Source organism: Portunus trituberculatus, chromosome 21 (genome assembly GCF_017591435.1).
Source record: "Portunus trituberculatus isolate SZX2019 chromosome 21, ASM1759143v1, whole genome shotgun sequence".
Taxonomy (NCBI): Eukaryota; Metazoa; Arthropoda; class Malacostraca; order Decapoda; family Portunidae; genus Portunus; species Portunus trituberculatus.
The window spans coordinates 2,188,320-2,209,838 of NC_059275.1; the positions used below are offsets into that span (position 1 = coordinate 2,188,320).

The 21,519-nt window shown below is 43.1% G+C and overlaps 1 protein-coding gene across 3 annotated transcripts in view; it reads right to left on the bottom strand.

Annotated features, from left to right (window-relative positions):
* LOC123506983 overlaps positions 1–21,519 on the bottom strand; it is a 75,644-nt gene continuing 54,125 nt past the window's right edge. For 2 of the 3 annotated variants that reach the window (XM_045259456.1, XM_045259455.1), the window contains 5 exons: positions 19,012–19,134; positions 16,104–16,317; positions 9,040–9,180; positions 6,540–6,676; positions 319–2,424 (listed from right to left, as the gene is read on the bottom strand). In XM_045259456.1, coding sequence (XP_045115391.1) covers positions 2,219–2,424; positions 6,540–6,676; positions 9,040–9,180; positions 16,104–16,317; positions 19,012–19,134 — 821 coding nt within the window. In that variant the 3' untranslated portion in view covers positions 319–2,218. Of the gene's footprint in view, positions 151–318; positions 2,425–6,539; positions 6,677–9,039; positions 9,181–16,103; positions 16,318–19,011; positions 19,135–21,519 lie in introns of those variants that run through there. The other variant, XR_006675559.1, reaches the window with a different exon arrangement.

The window sequence follows — 21,519 nt, forward strand, 5'->3', positions numbered from 1 at the left end:
TAGAAGTATTTTTCTCTCTTTCTACTGCAGACAATCGCTTCTTCACGAAACCAAATAACGACACTCCGCTTCCCTCATAGCCACAGACTTACTAGGCGCTGGCGGCGGGCTGATGTTGGCCGCAGCCTTGCCCACTCTCTCTCTCTCTCTCTCTGACCTTCATTAGATCTACCGTATACTTAAGCTACGCAAGTGACCATATGTACACTGTCCAAGAGTATATATAAGGCTTGGCTACTTCCTCGTGTGTGTTGTCTTTCACTGTGTCTGGGTCGTGTTCAATTAAAAGGCGTTCAGAGGAGCAGCAAAATTTTGAACTCATCACAAGAGTATGTTTTATTGACCTTTGTGGGAATTTTCTTTCAAATATCGTATCCATTATGTAATTAATTTGTATAACAGGGCTCATATTTTTTTCTATTCCTTATTCTATATATATATATATTTATATAAAAAAAAAGATAATAATATGTACAATGAAAATCAAATTCTGGCATTGTCTTTCTTCGGGAGAAGGTGGTGAGGGTGATGGCGCGCTCACCCATGCACAGTAACAACCGTGACGCCACCACGCCCTCGGCACGCCCTCTGGTCGCAGGCGAGGACACACACACACACACACACACGGTGCATCATATTCTTGAAAAAAAAAAAACTTTCATTGAGCTTTTCCTGTGAAGAACAATTCATTAGCACCACAGTCAGTGTGGCGCGGCGGTTCAGCGTCTCGCTTGCCAAAAATGTCTATCAGTCTATTCAATTTTCACAGCTGTTACTAAATGTCCCCATTAATTTCACAAGACTGTAATAACAAAATTCAGATTGGTTATCACACCGCTCCACGTATCTTCCTTAGCCTCAGTCTGCCACACGCTCCATCGTTACACTGCTTTGGAATAATTGAAGATAATAATATGAATAATAAAAATAATATAGTCTAAACAATAAGAGGCACCGTAAGGACCACTGCGACCTGCAGCTGCCAGCCATGACACTAATGAATATGCGAGTCACGTGAGTCACAGCGCAGGGCACGACACGGCCCACCAGGTGTCACAGCGTGGCTGGTGTAGAGGCGGTGGGGAGGGGAGAACATTTTATGGGGGGGAATAATTTTATTGATCTAATCTTATATGTGTTTACAAAAAAAAAAAAAAACTGTACAGGGATTTGAAATATGAGTACGTGCACCACATGATAGTGTAGTGTAAAACATTCGACAATTTTCTTGAAAAAAAAAAGAATGCCTCGCTTCTTCGCTTTTTTCTTTTCTGTTACACAAGTAATTGTCACACGTCCTCAACCCATTCTGGTTCCCCATTGCTTCTTTCAATAGCCCAGATTCCACCAATACTCGTGCATCGTGTGAGCACCTCACCACCCTCGCCCTTCTCCGCCCTCACCCAGCACTTCTCTTTCACTCGTGATCTCAGCAGGCGATCTGGAGCTTCGTTATGTTTCATGCGGGAGGGATTCATTCCACTTATGCATTTAACCTTCTCGATCCCTTCCTTCAACCCCCTGATACTTATTTCTTAACACCTCATGGGTCTTCCTCTGTTACTGTCATCATGCGCTGACTTTATGTTAGGATAGCCCTAGTGCCGCCGCCTCGCCGTGTTTGTATCCGTCAGGTGGTGATGGCAGTGGCGGACTCGCCGGTTAGTGGTGGGCCTGCCTTACCGACTACTCTTATTTACACAACACTAATACACAGACTGATGGACTAAACACTTCTCCTGAACTACTGACATGATATAGACAGTTCACCTGACTGGATACTGGCGAAGGGGCGCGAGGAGTTTCCTACAGCTTGCCTCTAGTGACTACACGTCTCCATGGTTGCCTGCAAACACACTCACATATACACACACACACACACACACACACACTGCATCCTGCGCAGGTGTGTTGCGCGGCTGCAGGAGAGCACGGTACGCTGCATATTTCTATCAGTAAAACAAGTTCTTTGAAATCTTCCCCCGGAATAGACATAAAGGATTTTGTATATACGTAGTATAAACATTCTCATTAGAATATGACCATAAAAACCAAGGAAGGTGGAAGATTACATGAAGTTGTATATGTGAACCGTACAACTAAAACAATAAAACTCTCTCTCTCTCTCTCTCTCTCTCTCTCTTCACAGGCTGGTGTAGGTGGCGAGGAGGTGCGAGGAGGCCGAGGACGGGGAGGAGGTGTCCACGTAGCCCCAGTATCAGGCGGCGAAGCTCAGCACGGGGTCGTCTCCCACTTTGTTGTTCACGTACAGGGGACTCTTGACGCCCCGCACGATGACCAGGCCGAGGCGAGCCACAAGGCAGAACACCGACACGCCCAGCAGCACCACGATGAAGTAGCCGGTCTCCATGGTGGCTGAAGCGTACTGCTTCACGTAGATCCCCGCCATGGCCAGCACCACAACTGAAGGCAGAGAGAAGTGAACATTTAGAGGCTTAGTTATGTAGAGACGCTTTGCTCTCTCACAACTTCTATTTTCAAATGCCACAGAGATGATTAGCCGAGTTCTTCAGAGTATTTCTCCGGTTAATGACGTTGAAATCTTCTTGAACTATCGCTAGAACCATAAAAGATACCATTAAAAACTTATATAAATTCAATTAGGGCCTTTTGAATGTAACAGATACGAGGCGTAGAAGTGTTGCAGAATATGGCCTTAAGCTAAGGGACTGCGATCAGGAACGAACACACGAGAGGCTCAACGCAGGTACAGTATAGGAAGAGCTACGATGCCAAGAGTGTGTGAGAGAACAATGCTGGAGAGAAAGAGGAAGGTTTATAGATGCAGTGAAGAGGACAAAAATTCATGAGCTCAGAATGATATTGGGACTTTTATACTAACATACAACACATTTTTTCTTTATCATTATTATTACTATTACTATTATTATTACTATCGCATTTTATTTATTCATTTTTTTACCGTACATGCAAAAAAAAAAAAAAAATCTATGAATTCAATGGATAATAGCAGCTACATGATACTAACTAACAATAATACCTCTGCTTTTTAAACTTAAATGCATGAGAGGGAGAGACATCAAGTCCACGCACCGCTGACTGATTCCAGTGAGGCAACAATTAATCACAGATGGAAATGACGTAACTCCCTATATTCACCGTCCTTATCACGCAACAGACTCGCTTATCTCACCCATAAACACTGGAAACTAACACCCTCGGTACTGTGTTGCGCAAGATAACACCATAAAGTGACTGTTGGAAAGGCGCATGCTTACTCTTACATAACCCGAGTCTTACCCAACGAACGCTGCTACCGCCTTTGCACTTGATAATAAAATGTCCTACTCGTATTTGCAATGTTGTATTCGTGTATTCAAACCCTCTTGAAAGCCCCCACGAATGAAGCTAAAAAGAAAAAAAAAAAAAAAGAAAAGAAAAGAAAAAAAAGGTTGTTCACGTGTACTTCTTATTGCATATCTCGTCCCTTACTCAACGAAGGAATGTTACAGTAACCGCCGTGTCTTATAATAAATGTTGTACTCGACTACTCGTATTTGCAGATTCTCCTTCAAAGCCTCCGCCCCAAATGAGGTCACGCTTCACGTCAGTCAGAAAAGAACGTCTCAAATCGCAGCAATACACCGGCCACTGAATTGCACTCTCGGTAATGTTGAGGCGAATGGATGGAGAGAAGGAAAGAAAAGAAAAAAAAAATACTGCAATCTAAGCTCGTTTTAAAATCCACCGTTCCTGATTGGCCAGACTAACTAGAGCGAGTTTAATGCAAAGCGCTGGGAGAGGAAAGCCAGCGTGTGTTTGTCCACGTAGCCAGAACATGAACGGTTACGGCGGTTCTGGGAGAGGAGAGGATGAGTGACGGAGGGATGGAGTGAGGTGGGGACTAGGGAGTGAGGAAAGGGGAGTGCAATATGTAGGAAATTCTGACGGTTCTGAAAGGTGGCGAGGCGAGAGAAGGATGGAGGAAAGGGGAGTATATAGGTGGCTGTAAGCGATTATAAAAGAAGAAAGAATGGATTGAGGAATGTCGTAGGAGGTTTATCGCTGATGCTAACACTATCACCACTTCCTCCCGCTCATGCCACGCTCTGTAACGCTCCGTAATTCCTCCTGCAGCGTCTCCAGGGTGGAACTTTGCTCTCTATCATGGGTGGAAGTGAAGATGAGACGGCAGCATTAGAAAAAGTGGGATGGAAAGAAGAGAGAGAGAAAAAGCAAAGCAATGCGCGTGTAACAAAGGAAACAACTGATGGACCTCTCAGTTTGAATTATTGATACGCGTCTCTGGGGTGAAAACTTACTCCAATTCAGATAATGGAGGGAATGAAGCTGGAAACGACAGGATTAAAGCGAGTAGGAGGTTGGGAGAGTGGGTGGGAGGGAGGGAAAGCGAATAATCTGTATGCACGAAGAGATAGAACCGTGATGGACCGAGCAGGCAGTTTGAATCGCTACCATACCTCTCCGCCATGCTAATCTGCTCCACTTCACATCATGGAAAGAAAGAAAATGGATACGGGGAACACAGTGAAGAGTGGGGTGAAGCAATGAGTGAATTTATTTGTGCGTGAAAATGGAAGAATAAGGACCAGTCACTCTGAAAATTGTTACTGTCTCTGGTGTCCGCTCGTCTCCATGGCCACACACACACACACACACACACACACACACACACGATTCTTGACGTGATTAAATGAATACAAAACTTAATACCTTAATATGGAAGCAAGTATGGAACACAGTAGTGATTTTTCAAGAGTATTCGTGATTCTAGTGATGATTTAACAAAGCTTCTATGACAGTGATGGGAGAGAAGAGAAAAGAAGAAAAAAAAATCCTGCAAACTTGATGAACATTTTCTGTAGCCTTTTAAAATATACCTGATGAGAGATAGCGTGTAGGAAATTACTGGAGTCTTCAAGAGCGTCATCATAATTCTGGTGACAATTAAGAAAAAAAATCTGCTAACTTGGCTAATAATCTCAATAGTCTTTGATAATAGTGGTGAGAGATTGTGGCTAAGTATACGTGCTCCAGTGAACGTTCCTGAGATTTTCAAGTATTACAGTCTTAACGAATAGACGAAGAAAAAACTGAAAGCTCGACAATCATCTTCGTAGTCCTTCACAACAATCCTACTGAGCGATAGTTGAAATTACGGTGATTTTCAAGTATTATCGTGCTTTCGGTGATCACTTGACGAAGAGAAACCTTAATACTCACCTAATCACATCTGTAGCCTTCGATAATAACGCTGATAAGACATAGCGTTCAGAAATAGATGCCTGTCTTCGCATCTCGTGTGTGAGGCGCGTGAGAGGCGGCGCGTGGCTGTTCGTTGGACTGATCAAGCCTCTGATTGTGAAAGTGTGACGTCACCTCACGCGGCGCCCGTCCCCGTAACACGACATAAGCGACACACACACACACACACACACACACACACACACACACACACACACACAGAGAGAGAGAGAGAGAGAGAGAGAGAGAGAGAGAGAGAGAGAGAGAGAGAGAGAGCAACGATGTTCTCTACTAAAAAAAGAGATGAGAAGAAAGATATGAAGAAAAGGATAAAAGACAGGAGTGTAAGGAAAGGGAGCAGGGACTGGAGGAGAGTGGGGAGCTGTTGGGGGGTGTATTATGGGCAGCGTGTGGTGGTGGGGAGGCTGGAGAGAAGGGGGATGGTGATCGTGAGGCGTATGATTATAGTGGAGGTTTGGGGGGGGAGAGGGGAGGGTAATTTTCTTTTTTTTTTTTATTTACTCATCGTTTTTTGTTTTTATTTGTTTAGTTTAGTTTTTTTTTGTTTCCATGAATTGATCCGCAGGTGAAACTTTTTTTTTTTCTTTATTTTTCATAGTTGTTACTTTTCTCAATTATGAATTTTTTTCAGTGTCTTTTGTGAAGATATATTTTTTTCCTTTCTTTATCTGATGTTGAGGAAAATATTGCGTAACACACACCCCTCGCCCTCCCCCCCCCTCTCTCTCTCTAGTGAGGACTTACAACAAAGCAAGGTGGTGGTGGTGGTGGTGGTGGTGGTAATAATGATAATGGTGATAGTGATGGTGCTGCAGGCGACAGTGATGATAGTGGCAATAAAGACGATAGTAGTAGTGATGTGTAGGAGTATCACCACCATCATCGCCATCATCATCATCAACAAGCCATCATCATCATCACCACCACATCATCATCATCATCAACAACATAACAATAACACTAATAACAATCATCAGTATGTTTTTCCTACGCAAGAGAGAGAGAGAGAGAGAGAGAGAGAGAGAGAGAGAGAGAGAGAGAGAGAGAGAGAGAGAGAGATACACACAGACCCACAGATAGACAGACAGACAGATAGATAGCCACACCGATAGACAGACGGACACACAGACAGATAGACATACAGACAGACAGATAGAGAACCCACTTACAGACCCACCAACCCACACATACACCACCATCCCCATCTGCCTGATAGTCACCACCACACCACACATCACCTCATCCCATCTCAAAGACAGCGGGATACGAACCAGCGTAAGGGGTGATGGTGTAGCGCACGAAACGATCCAACACAGTGTTCTCCAGCAGGAACCAGAGAACCATGATGCCGGAGAGCGATCCCAGGACCACGTACACCACGATCTGCATGTCCAGTCCCGCCTCGTAGCTGTTGAGAGAGTATGAGTATTACTGTACCTGGTGACTGGGAAGGCGTGAGTTTCGATTATAGGAGAGGAACAGGATAAAAAGTAAAGGAAAAAAGTAACAAAAAAATATGAACGACTAAGAAAGTTACTGGAAAATAGTAAAAATAAACTGAATGCCTAACCTAACCTAACCTAACCTAACCTAACTTGACCTAACCTAACTTGACCTAACCTAACCTGATCTAACCTAACTTGACCTAACCTAACCTGAATACAATTACTACTGCTAAAACAAAATAAATAAAGTGCTTTTGTTTCTATTTCGAAGCAAACTTAACCTAATCTAACCTAAATGCAATTCTATCGTTACTTTTTCCCTGATATTGTCTTTCCGAGCACTGTGAGGGTTTCATGCACTTGATTAAAAAAAGGAATATAAAAAGGTGATATGTGTCTAGTATAGGAGGAAGCATCTGTCAGTTTACACCTAACCTAACCAAGATAAAATTACTAATGTTATTTTTTTTTCCATGATATTTTTTCCATGCAACTTCTTTCCGTTATTTTTTCTTGATTCTTTCTGAGCACTAAGAGAGGACTATAAAGACGTGGTATGTATATGTAGAAGGAGAAAGATCCTGCAGTTTATTCGTATACTTGATGATGACAAGGAATGGTTACCTGGTGAACGGGACAACGTAAAGATGAATACAAGAAAATGAATAAGGAATGAGGAGAAGAGGAATACGTTGATGACGAAGAAGTGCGAAAAGAAAAGATAAATTAACAAAGGGAATGAGATGAATAAAAGACAAAGAAATGAAGAGAAGAGAAATACATTGACTTGGTGATAACGAAGAAATGAGGAAAGGAGGGATAAGTTAAGAAAAGGAATGCGCGCCTGGTGAACGGGAGGACGAAAGGATGAATGCAAGAAAATGAATATGAAATGAGGAAAAGAAGGAAAAACTGACTTGGTGATGACAAAGAAATGACGAAAGAACGGATACGCTAACCTGGTGATGACAAGGGAATGAATACCTGGTGAGGGGAAGGATGAAAGGATGAAGAAAAAGGAGGATAATGGTTACGCAGTTGGCGGAAGGACAAGGCAATGACAATAGGGAGGACAAAAGGATAAGTACCATGGAGGCGGCTAGGACAAAAGGACGAGAGGATAAAGGAGATATTAGGAGAATGATAAGATAATTTTTTCCGTGTTTATCAGTACTAGAGCTGAACTAATTACCTTACTAATAAACTGACTGGACCACCAACTTACTAATTAAATATGTAATGAGGAAACTATCTGTCCACCCCCCTTAGAAGTGACACAAGGGATGACTCACTCGCTCACTCACTTATTCACTCACTCACACTAACACTAAATCAACGAGACGGGCGGTGAGTCACGTGACGATGTAGCAAGTCCCTGTGCGTGTGTGTGTGTGTGTGTGTGTGTGTTGGTCATTAGCACGGTAACATTATCTCATTACGACAAGTACTGAGAATTAAAATAGGTAGTAAGATTAAGAAGATAGCATTACTACTACTACTACTACTACTACTACTACTACTACTAAAACCATTAATGTTCCTCCTCTTATTCCTCATTCTACTGCTACCACCAGCCACCACCACTGCTGCTGCTGCTACTACTACTACTACTACTACTACTACTGTATCCATCCACAACATCTTGACACCGTAACATGACACTAACTACACAAAACACCAGTAATAAAATCTAATGAATGCCAATTACAACAAATAAAAAATGAAAAGAAAAGAGAGAGAGAGGGAAGAAGAGAGGAAAGGAGGGAGAGGAAGGGAGGAATGGATAAGGAATGGCTGGGGAGAAAGAGAGAAGGAAAGGGAGAGACTGCAGTGTGTGAAGGAGGAAGAGTAAGGGAGAGGAGTAGGAGTAAGGGAGGAGGGAGAGATGGAGGGAGAGAGAGGGAGAGGGAGAGTAATAGTAATGGATAACAGGAGGGGAGAGGGAGAGGGAGGAGGGGAAGAGGAGCAGTTATCATACAAGCGAGAGAGAGAGAGAGAGAGAGAGAGAGAGAGAGAGAGAGAGAGAGAGAGAGAGAGAGAGAGAGAGAGAGAGAGAGAGAGAGAAGGAGCAGAATGGAGTGAGGAAGGGAGAGAACAGAGAAACAGAGAAGCAAGAGTAACGGACGAGAGAGAGAGAGAGAGAGAGAGAGAGAGAGAGAGAGAGAGAGAGAGAGAGAGAGAGAGAGAGAGAGAGAGAGAGAGAGAGAGAGAGAGAGAGTCTAACTTGTATCTTGTATTGTACCATCATTAACAAAACACTTTTAAAAATATACTTACTTATCTGTCTCTCTATCTATCTATCTATATATCTATCCGGGCGCAGTACCTGAGGGCGATGCCGAGGTTGAGCAGGGCAGCAATGGTGGTCCAGGTGGTGTAGGTGGCCATGCCGTTGTGCCACAGAATGCGGTACATCCACAAATCCACCTTGGCGTGGCGGCACATCCACGGGCCATGGCTGTGCACACTGCGGGAGGGACAGACTGTGAGTGAGCGGGCTGATGGAGTGGAAAGCTCGATAGAGAGACAGGGCAGGGAAGGGAGTGACGTTAGGTAAAGAGTTGGATAGCTTAGATGGGTAGATAGACAGGTTTAAAGGTAGATAGATAGGCAGAGAGTGAGGGTAGGTAGATGGGTAACAAGGTAGATAAATAGTTGATTGGCTAGATAGGTAGATAGACAGATAGGTAAGTAGGGTGAGTGAGGGTAGGTGGGTAGGAAGGTTAGGTTATAAGTTGATTGGTTAGATAGTGGATAGGTAGGAAGGTAGGAACGAGGGTAGGTACATGGGTAGCAACTAAATAGATAGATAAATAGTTGATCGGCTAGACAGATGGATAGATAATTTGGTTAGATATTTGGATGGTTGGATAGAGTAGTAGATGCATATTTGGTTGGTTAGTTGTTAAGATAGATAGATAAATAGATAGATAGATAGATACACAGATAGGCAGTCAATTAGTAGGAGATTTAGATTAACTAATTATAAAGTTAGATACTCAGTAAGTCAGTTAGTTAGCTTAATGACACACCCACGGAAATACAAAGGGAATATATCTAATTAATAAACTCCCTCACTATCAAAAAATCACGCTCATACGCATATACACAATCGTCATCATCATCATCATCATCATCATCATCATCATCATAGCCACCACTACCATCACCACCATCATCATCATCATCATCATCACTCCTATATAATAAGACCAGTGCAAAGGTTTCTTCACACACACACACACACACACACGGCATCACACTTACATATATGCACAGTACACACACATACGCACGCATGCACACACAGACACGCACTGATACACACAACCACCGCATCTTACACACACACACACACACACACACACACACACACACACACACACACACACACACACACACACACACACACACACACACACACTCAGCGTAGCATTCAGACATGAACATATGCGCACGTAAACGCAATGAGAAGCAACACACACACACACACACACACACACACACACACACACACACACACACACACACACACACACACACACGTTGTCAATATCTCATAGTTTATTTATTCGCCTTTTTTCTTGCATGAGCTGTAACGTGCGCGTATGTGTGTGTTGCTAAATCTGCGCCATTACGTGCGTGTCATCTTTTATTAATTTCCTCCCTGCTCGGTGAAGCGTTGTTGTCATTGTTGTTTGGTGTTGTTGGTTACGAAGGACCATGTACCTCTGTGTGTCCAGTTTAGCGTGTCTACACCTTTTGTTTTCAAGTTTTTGTTAATCCCTTCAGTACTGGGACACATTTTTACCTTGAGTTTTGTGTACCATTAGACCATTTTATTGACATTAGCAAGGGTCTATGGAGGGCACAAGATTAATGGCCACAGTCTTCACTATTCTAATCCCCCCACATAAGTTTCTGAAGCTGTATAGAATCACCAAATAGTAAGCAGAATTAATATGGAAACGCGTCATGGTACTGAAGGGGTTAAGCATGTCACCGTCCCCCGCTCCGACCATCATATGAAAAGATAACTAAATAAATAAAGAAAAGAAAAGAAAAAGATGGAAAAAGGAAAATGAAAATGGCTCTTCTTTAACCCGCGTGCGTGATGTCATTGTCTCGCCTGCCATCCATCATAACTTACTTCTTTTCTTTATGAAGTTCACTTTAGCACACCTTTGTTTTCTCGCTTCAAATCTCAGAGAAAAAAGTTAAAAATATATATGAAAAAAGGAAAGAAGCATAGATATATATTAATTGGTGCTTCTTCCTCCTATCTGCCATGAACCACGCTTCACGTCTCACAAAATTGAAACCAGGAAGTAAATGAATAAATATGATGATAATACTAAAAGGAAAATAAAGAAAGAAAGAAGCACAGATACATATTAATTGGTGCTTCGTCCTGCTATCTATCATAAACCACGCTTCACGTCTCACAAAACTGAAACCAGGAAGCAAATGAATGAATATGATGATAAGAGTAAAATGAAAAGAAATAAAGAAAGAAGCACATATATATATACTAATTGGTGCTTCGATCTGCCATCCACCACAAATCTCCCTTCACATGTCTGGCAAAACTAACAACGCGAGGGAAAACAATAATGAAAAACTAATAATAATAATAATAATAATGGTAAAAATAATGAAGTGAAACGTAATGCATGTTGGCTCGTCCTGCATCCATCATCAATACATTCCTTTTTGAAGTTTTGCTCAATTCGAGACTATTTCCCCGCTGCACTTTTCATATTAAAAAATAACAATAATGAATAAAGAGAGAGAGAGAGAGAGAGAGAGAGAGAGAGAGAGAGAGAGAGAGAGAGAGAGAGAGAGAGAGAGAGAGAGAGAGAGAGAGAGAGAGAGAGAGAGAGAGAGAGAGAGAGAATACATGCTTCTGAACTTAAATAATGCTAGTGCCAGGTACCGTCTCGTCTCGCTATACAACATTAGCAACGTGAGAAAAAACGAACAAAATAAGAACAGAACGAGAGAGAGAGAGAGAGAGAGAGAGAGAGAGAGAGAGAGAGAGAGAGAGAGAGAGAGAGAGAGAGAGAGAGAGAGAGAAAGGAAATCACATACAGTAGCAGCAGCACCAGCAGGATGAGTCACGAGCGCAGGCCACGGCAGGCACATTACCTCTGATTACACGGGCCAGGTGCGCGCCTCTACGTGATCCAGGTGAGGGGACGCGGAGGACGCTATACAAAGGTTACCAGGGAATGTAGTAGTGAGAGTACCCGGCTGGCGGAGTGACATTTGTCGGCCCAGTGAATCCTAGTAACGCGGAGACAGTGACAGTGGAGGGTAGAGGACGTTGACACCGTGCTAATGATTAAAACAACAGAAGGTAAGGGACGAGGTAGCGAGAGAGAGAGAGAGAGAGAGAGAGAGAGAGAGAGAGAGAGAGAGAGAGAGAGAGAGAGAGAGAGAGAGAGAGAGAGAGAGAGAGAGAAAGCAAGGTGTGTGTAGACCATATTCAGAAACACTTTACTCGCGGCTCCATTATTTTCAAAAGGCTTGAGTTGTTGAAGTGACACGGAATTTTTAAGGCTATTTTTAGGTTTCTAGTCACAGATTAACGAAATTTCTACATTATTAACCGGCGAAACACTCTTGGGAATCCTGCTAATCATCTCTATGGCTTTAGAAAATAGTGGCGAGAGAGCGGAGCGTCTGTCAATACGGGCCACGCTGACCCTGAAGGTATAGAGACAACCGTGATGTGGAGAAAACGTTACGCTCCAAGAGGTTGAGAGGCTGGGAAAGTGAGGAGCCCCGGCCAGTGTGAGATGCTGGGAGGTGAGGGTTGGGGTGAGGGGGTGAATGGTAAGGGGGACGCAGGGCAGTGATGTGAGGCGCCTCGACCCTTCAAGAGCAGTGATCTCTATTTCATCCTACTTCTGTGACTTGATCAAAGAGTTTCCTGTCAGGTTGGTGATCAAGATATCAGGTCGTGATCTTGAAAAAAATTGCTGATATATTTATGTTATGGTTTTAGTCCCTGTCTCTCTCTCTCTCTCTCTCTCTCTCTCTCTCTCTCTCTCTCTCGGAAGACGCACTTTTTTGAGATAAACTAAACTGAATGCGGAGATTTTAAAAGGCCACTCATAAATCACACTCTTGAAGGAATTAAAAGAACAGAGCACAGAGTTGAAGCAAAGGCCAGCAAGTCTGACCCTTCACACACACACACACACACACACACACACACACACACACACACACACACACACACACACACACACACACACTGAGGCTCTGTTCTCCTGTCTGTGCGAGGCTATGGTGGTGGTGGTGGTGGTGGTGGTGGTGGTGGTGGTGCGGAGGGCGTGACGCTAAGGGGGAAGAAGGGAGGAATGAATGACTCGGTGCCTTACAGTGATATGCTGTCAAGTTTTTGCGTTAGTTTCCTCACGTTAGGGACTGAAATACAACGATACAATGACGGACCCTATGCAACATTTCGTTCACTACCCTCTCATATGTGTCTGTCTGTCTGTCTGTCTGTCTGTCTGTTTGTCCGTCTACTGCAAATTGAAATGTCTAAAAAAGTTACAGGGAAGCGAATTCCAGCGTTATGTTGTTCGTTATGACTGATGAACTAAATGAAAAAAATAAATAGATAAATGTAAAAGGTAAACGTTGTTTTACTGCGTTTTGACTGATGAACTGAACACGAGAGAGAGAGAGAGAGAGAGAGAGAGAGAGAGAGAGAGAGAGAGAGAGAGAGAGAGAGAGAGAGAGAGAGAGAGAGAGAGAGAGAGAGACAAAACAGTGATACAATGAAATACACACAACGTTCAATACCGCACGCTAAACTAATACTATAAGAGATAAAAAATAAAAAGAAAGAAAAAGACTGCATATCATTCATTCATTCCGGTGTATAACGTAATGAAGGAGGCGTTTCCGGAAGCTCAGGTGTCGGTTGCGCTGGTAGGAGGGTCAGGGAGGGGGAGTTGGGGTGGGGGGACGCCAGGTAAGTACTGCTGGAGGAGGAGGAGGAGGAAGAGCAGGAGGTACTGGCAGGTGGTAATGGGTTGTGGATAGTGAAGGTCGGGCTAGTCACGCCCCTGCAACCATACAATTCCCTACAAGTCCTTCAATTTCAAGAACAAAGGCGGAACAATCTTCATACAACGCTTCTTGGCTGTGAATTGGCGAAATATTTCCCTGTTCACTTTGTTTTATTCGTTCTATTCGTGTTTCGTGTTTATCGTTCTTGGTCCTTCGTGTTCCGTGTTCCGTGTTCCGTGCAGTGCTTCGTGTAGCTGCGGCGGGACCGTTTCTTACTCTCCTCTCCTCTCCTCTTGCTCAGCTCTCCGTCATTACAGTAATTTAAAGCAATTATGTGCACATGAACGTTGCGGGAACACAGCGCCGCCCTTGTGCATGTACGTACGGCGGTGACGGCCACGAGGGACACATACATACACACACACACACACACACACACACACACACACACACACACACACACACACACACACACACACACACACAGGAATATTGCGATCGCTGGAATGTTATGGCGGCTTTTGTGAGTACAAGTTCCCGTTTCATGTTTCGAGCACTGAAAAAAAAAAAAAAAAAGTGTGTGCAGCAGATCCTCACTTTTTTTTTATTGTTTTTATTTTTCGAAATGTATCATTTTCTTACCCTCCATCCCATCCCTTCATTCTTCCTCCACCGCATCTGCATTTAATTTTTTTTTTCTTTCCATCTTCCATAACCTTCTAACCCAAATTGATCCAGTCTCAGCCTCTCTTCTCATCTTTTTAACCAGTGTGTGTGTCCCAGTCTAGATGTCATTTCTATCATCCCTATTGAATCCTGATAACCATTTTAACTCCACCATAACTTAATCCTTAACCAAACGTATTCTTCCCTATCCACTTTCAAAACCAAGTCAAGAATCAAGTCCTTAAATCAATCTATTCCACATTCCACAACTTGATCTACGCTTCACTCGACATTCACTTCATCTGTCCCACACACACACACACACACACACACACACACACACATGCTTTTTTATTTGTATGATGCTCTTTCAGCTTATAAATTGATTGTTGTGTGTGTGTGTGTGTGTGTGTGTTTCACTGTTTGATCTGCTGCAGTCTCTGACGAGACAGCCAGACGTTACCCTACGGAACGAGCTCAGAGCTCATTATTTCCGATCTTCGGATCAGGCACACACCACACACCGGGACAACAAGGTCACAACTCCTCGATTTACATCCCGTACCTACTCACTGCTAGGTGAACAGGGGCTACACGTGAAAGGAGACACACCCAAATATCTCCACCCGGCCGGGGAATCGAACCCCGGTCCTCTGGCTTGTGAAGCCAGTGCTCTAACCACTGAGCTACCGGGCGTGTGTGTGTGTGTGTGTGTGTGTGTGTGTGTGTGTGTGTGTGTGTGTGTGTGTGTTTCTGTTTTGTTCAGATGTCCATTGTCTTGTTTTGTTCCCTATTCTGTGCTGGTTTACGTTCACTTATGTTATTGTTTGTTTATATAGTTTCCTGTTGTTTTGTTCGGTTTGTCTTCTGTATTTTGTATTGGCCTGCCGCCGTTGTGCGCAATAAATTGATCAAAACACACACACACACACACACACACACACACACACACACACACACACACACTGTCAGCGACCGTACATACTCAACCCACAGCTTCTCGTGTGATCAGTGATGTTAACAACGGTGGTGGGTTCTATTTTAAGTGTTTGGATGGGTGACCAGTGACCACCTCTAGCCACTTTCCTCCTTATTCACCCACACACCCACATATCCCTTCCTCTCTCTCTCTCTCTCCACTCATCACCACATAACACATCCATACTCCACATCTCGTCACCAGAGGCCGAATTCTGAAACGCTTAGCTCTCTCTCTCACCATCACTGCTTTTCAAAGGCTCTAGTTGAAGATACTCTTGTTTTTAAGGGGATTTTTGTGGTTCTGGTAATGAATTGGCAAGATTTCTGGTTTATTAAAGGGAGGAACTATTTTGAAAACTCAGCTAGTCATCTTTGTGTCCTTGGTAAACTGCCGTGGTGAGAGAGCCGCCGTGGTACAGTGAAAGTGGTACAGTGGAACCATGCGTGCTTTGGGGTCCGAGGGGTCTCCAAACGCACGGGTTCGAATCCTGTCCACTGCCCGAGTGTAGGTTGGGCTTCCTCACTCGAGGCAATGGTTTCCTAGCGGGTGGGCTTTGAGATAGGAAGTGCCTCAAAAAAGTGTCCCCTTTAGCCCATAAATTCCCGTGAAAAGCCCACATGGTATAAATAAAAAAGGGAGAGAAACAAGAACAAAATTGTGATAAAATGAAATACAGACAGCTTTCAATACCGCTAGTCTAACATTTTACTTACTTTCCATGCAGGATGCCGAGAGCGATCCAGTTGGTGAGGCAGATGAACCACAGGACAGCCGACGCGTAGATGATGAGCTCGTTGTCCCACAGGAAGAGCCAGGCAATGTTAGCCAGTAGATTGAGGGTGTAGGTAACGAGGAAACCAGTGGTGAGAACTCCAGGACTCACATAGACAGGGCCGACTGCGTTACGGCGACACAGGAGGATCAGAGCTGCACGAGAGGAGAGGAATGCAATCATGTGTGTGAGGTGAGAAGAGTGAGTGAGTGGCCTTGCTCTTTTACCTACTTGAAGAGATTAATTTGGTTAGAGTTTAAAGTTGAATGAAGATTTCCATTATAGATACTGAAGTTTTGTGGGTGGTGGGTAGTTGAGAGAGAGAGAGAGAGAGAGAGAGAGAGAGAGAGAGAGAGAGAGAGAGAGAGAGAGAGAGAGAGAGAGAGAGAGAGAGAGAGAGAGAGAGAGAGAGAGAGAGAGAGAGAGAGAGAGAGAGAGAGAGAGAGAGAGAGAGAGAGAGAGAGAGAGAGAGAGAGAGAGAGAGAGAGAGAGAGAGAGAGAGAGAGAGAGAGAGAGAGAGAGAGAGAGAGAGAGAGAGAGAGAGAGAGAGAGAGAGAGAGAGAGAGAGAGAGAGAGAGAGAGAGAGAGAGAGAGAGAGAGAGAGAGAGAGAGAGAGAGAGAGAGAGAGAGAGAGAGAGAGAGAGAAGCAAACAGTCAAATGGAGAAACGTATAGACAGACAGATGAAAGAAAAAGAGAAAGTCATAAATGAAGAGGAAGAAACAGAAATACAATCTGACGCACGTGCGTGATCTAAGACAAGTGAGCATGATCACCAAGGCGCAACCAATCAAAACAGAGAATAAAACACCGCAGAATACACCACATCATTCTCCACTACGTTACTTGAAAGGTCAATAAATGAGTTTGAATAATAGACAAGGCGATGAGGAGGCAAAACAGCGCGATGACTCGAAATCTTGGCATAGAACTAAACATAAAGAAGAATACGAGAAAAAAAGCAACAAAATATTCAAAGTTTAGTGAGAAAATGTTTAAGAATATACGAAGGAATATAAATAAAGCTTAGTCAAGGGAGAGAGGGAGAGAAGAGGAGACAGGAGTGCGTGGGACAGGGAAGGAGTGGGAGTTGGAGGGAGAGGGAAGGAAGGGGACACCAACAATAGCTACCCCCACGCGTCCCATAAAGGTGATTAGATAATAGGAAAGAACAGGATGGTAGTGATCGATAAGGAGTATACGTCAAGAAATTCTAGCATAAAGAGGACTGAATATTAAAGCCAAGGTCAAAAGTAGAGAGAGTAAACACGCCATATTCAGCGCCATATACATGAAACGCTTCTCTCTCACCGCGACCATTTTCAAAGACTACGGAGACGATCAGCCGAGTTGTAAGGAGTATTTTTCCTGTTGACAATGCAGAAAACTAGTCAACATGTCACTAGAATTACAGAAACACCCTAAAAGAAAACTGTCACTTCAACTAGAGCCCTTTTAGCGAGTTGCAAAGAGTATTTTTCCTGTTGGTAATGCAGAAAACTAGTCAATATGTCACTAGAATTACAGAAATACCCTAAAAGAAAACAGTGTCACTTCAGCTAGAGCCCTTTAGAAATTATGAAAGTGCGAAGCTGGTGTTTCAGAGTATGGGCCTCACTGTCACTGTGTCGTGTTTCCTGCAAGTCTTTGGTGCTTTAGTGACGTGTTTTAGTGAAGTGACTCTCGGCGGATCAGGAGACAAGGCTGGCATAGGAATTGAGGACAGGAGGTTACTTGGGTTATCGCCAGTTTTTCAATTTTTTCTTTTTATTTGGTACATTTTTTTTGGACATTGACAATTTTTTTCTTATCGCTGTGACTGTATTATTGCCTCTAATTTTGTACTCTTCTTTTTTTAATTCTTTTTCTAATCGCCACGACTGTTTCATTGCCTCTTAATATTGTCCTTTTCTTTTTTTTTCATGATCCTTAAGTGGCTATTAGGACATTTATCTTTATTTTTACCCTTTTTCTAATCGCCACGACTACATCACTGCCTCTTAATTTTGTCCTTTTTACTTTTTTTTTCCATGATTCTTAAGTGGATATCAGAACATCTATCTTTATTTTTTTCCCTTTTTCTAATCGCCACGACTACATCATTGCCTCTATTTTTGTACTTCTTCTTCATTATAAGACTAAAAACTGACAAAAAAAGAATAAAACAGAAAAAAAAGAGTTTCACATAACTTCTAACCACAATTGTATTATCCCTTGTTTGTCTTTTCAGTAACTACAAAGACTTAAGGTTAACGAAATAGGACAATAAAAGTGGAAATAAGAGTAAAGGAATGATCAAACTTAATTAAAACTCACATGAAAGACATAAAACACAACTAGAAATGAAAGAAAATTGTGTCAAAATATAGGTAAGGAGAGTATTTCATTCCTACCTTGCCTCAAATAGAGTTTTCCTACCAGTCACTTTACACATTCATCTTCATTTATGTAAGCCCCATCCCCCAAAAAAATAAAGCTAATAATTCACCTACTATCTTTACTCCCATAGAAAAGCCAAAGCAGGTGAATGTGGAAGTGTCTGAAGGCGAGGACGTACCCTAGAGATGAGTCAGTGAAAAATGAGAGCAAAAGAATGACTAAACTTAATTCAAAACTCACCTGAAAAAAAAAACACAGCTAGAAATGAAAGCAACGGTGTGTAAACACAAACTGAGGCAAGGCAGTACTTCATTCCTTTCAACCTTGCCTCAAAGTGTGTTTCATACCTGTCACTTCACACATTCATCTTCATTCACATAAGAAAAAAAACTATAACAATTCACCTACTATTTCTCCCCATAGACAAACCAAAGCAGGTGAATGTACAAGTGTCTGAAGGTGAGGACGTACCATAGAGATGAGCCAGCAGGAGCCACACGTAGATGACAGACCACACGAGGAAGGTGAAGCCAGCCGGGGTCACGTCGATCTCATACCTGGCTGACATTTCGCCCGGCGTGGAGTTGAAGATACCTGCGGGCGGCAAGGTATGCTGGAGGGGCGGGGCGAGAGGTTTGAGGGAAGGAGGGTGAGGGTGAAGGGGGGCCTAGGGTGGTGTAGTAGTGAAGTCTCCACACCTGCGTTTGATGTCACCTTCAAGTTTGTGTTGCGTTGTTGAGCCGCGTGGAGTGAGCTAGGATGTAGTACCTGTTTTTGTTGTTGTTGTTGTTGTTGTTGTTGTTGTTGCGAGTGTCTTGTCAAGTTTTGTTTGTTACTTTTGTGTCTCATTTTTTTGGAGTTAACTGGCTTCCTGTTTTCTTGTGTTGTTGTTGTTCGTGTCTATTTATTTACTACATATTCGCTAGTGTTCTATTCCCTTTCTCTCTTCTTTTTTCTGTTTTGACGTTTGCCTGTTTCCTATTGCCTTCTTCATGTGTTGTTTATTTGTCTTCTAATCTGTCTTCTATTTAATTAACTAGCTCAGTATATCTTGAGTGACCTTCTAGTCCTCTGTTATTCATCATCATCTATGTAGTAAATCTTTTCGTTAACTATTGCTATTTACCTTGTACAGAGTTATCCTTTAGTGTTATCTATATGCTCATACCACTTTAATTGTCTTCTGTTAATTTCTTATATACTGTCATTCATTTCTTCATTCATTATTAATCTGCATTTACACTTTATCATGAAAAATTTACACCTGATTATGTCTTTAGTTACTTTGACTCAGCTCTCATTTAGTATATTAATTCATATCTTAACTTTATTGGACTACTTACGTTCCGTCATTCATCTCTTCATTCACTGCATTCTCTACTCTCACATCACGACACGGAAGAGTACAGTGTGCACTAGTACGTAATGCATCACTAACACTAAACATGCAAGGCAGATACAAGTAACCTTAAAACAACCAACTGCACTTTCAGGAGACCCAATAGTGCCTTACGACTCACTCAACACCAAGGCAGGGCCGTGATAGGGAGAACACCTGCCTTGGCTCACCTCGGCACAGTGTAGGGAAGGCAAGGCACCGCAAGGCTCCGAGTGGCCCCTCATGCACACCAAGCCCATGACACACACAACATGCATTCCCTCAAGCTCTCTCTTCTGTCCACCACCACCACCACCACCACCACATGATGCGCCAACTCAGTCTAACAAACCGAGTGACCTGTGTGTGTGTGTGTGTGTGTGTGTGTGTGTGTGTGTGTATGTAGACCAGACAACCAAAAAAGCAAACTATTAACGTACAGGAATAGCATTACGTATATATATTCGTGTATTAAGAAGGAAAATAAGAAGAGAAAATGTCAATTCTCCAAAACATCGTCATTAGGAGAAAAAAAAAAAAAACCGTTATCGGAATTTGCTAGGAAAAAGTTAAAAAATAAAAGTAATGGCAAGTCGAGTATTTGTCAGAAAAGTCATAAGATAGAAAAAAAAAAAAAAAAAAAAAGAATAGCCACACTTCTCATTCCCCTTCAAACCGTGACGCACAACAGTCCCAGTCTTACAAGGGCCGTGGGGCGAGACTGCCTGCGGGGGACCAATTACTCCGGAGTGCCTTGAGTGTCCCTAGACGGCACTGCGGCAGGAGGGGAGGGGGAAGGGGGGAGCGGGAAGGGAGATGGCAGGCCGTGGTGTGAAGAAGCGAGTGTGTGTGTGTGTGTGTGTGTGTGTGTGTGTGTGTGTGTGTGTGTGTGTGTGGAAGAGTGTCGTGTATCTCAAGGTCACAAGTAGGTCAGGGTCGTGTGTGTGTGTGTGTGTGTGTGTGTGTGTGTGTGTGTGTGTGTGTGTGTGTGTGTGTGTGTGTGTGTGTGTGTGTGTGTGTGTGGACAGGCATGACTCGTGTTCTCGCCACCAGGGAAGGAAACCAGCAAGCAAGGAGAGAGAGAGAGAGAGAGAGAGAGAGAGAGAGAGAGAGAGAGAGAGAGAGAGAGAGAGAGAGAGAGAGAGAGAGACTGACTATACCGCGTGCTATGAAGCCTCGGAGAGCTAAATGGAGAATGGGAAGTCAGTCGTGGAAGGAAATAAAGGAGAAAGCAAAGGAAGGAAGGAAGGAAGGAAGGAAGGAAGGAAGGAAGGAAGGAAGGAAGGAAGGAAGGAAGGAAGGGAAGAAGAAAAGACCAGAAGCAACAATTAATGAGCAAGTAAAGAGGACAAATTGAAAAAAAGGGTAAAATAGACAAAACAAATAAACAAGAAAGAAGGTAAAGAAAAAAAGGGAAAGAATGGAAAAGAGAGAGAGAAAAAAGTAATGGAATAAAAAAGGAGACATAAGAGAGATATAAGAATGAAGGAAATAAAGAGATTGAAAAGGAAACAGTAGAAGGAGAGGAGTTACAGAAGAGAGAGAGAGAGAGAGAGAGAGAGAGAGAGAGAGAGAGAGAGAGAGAGAGAGAGAGAGAGAGA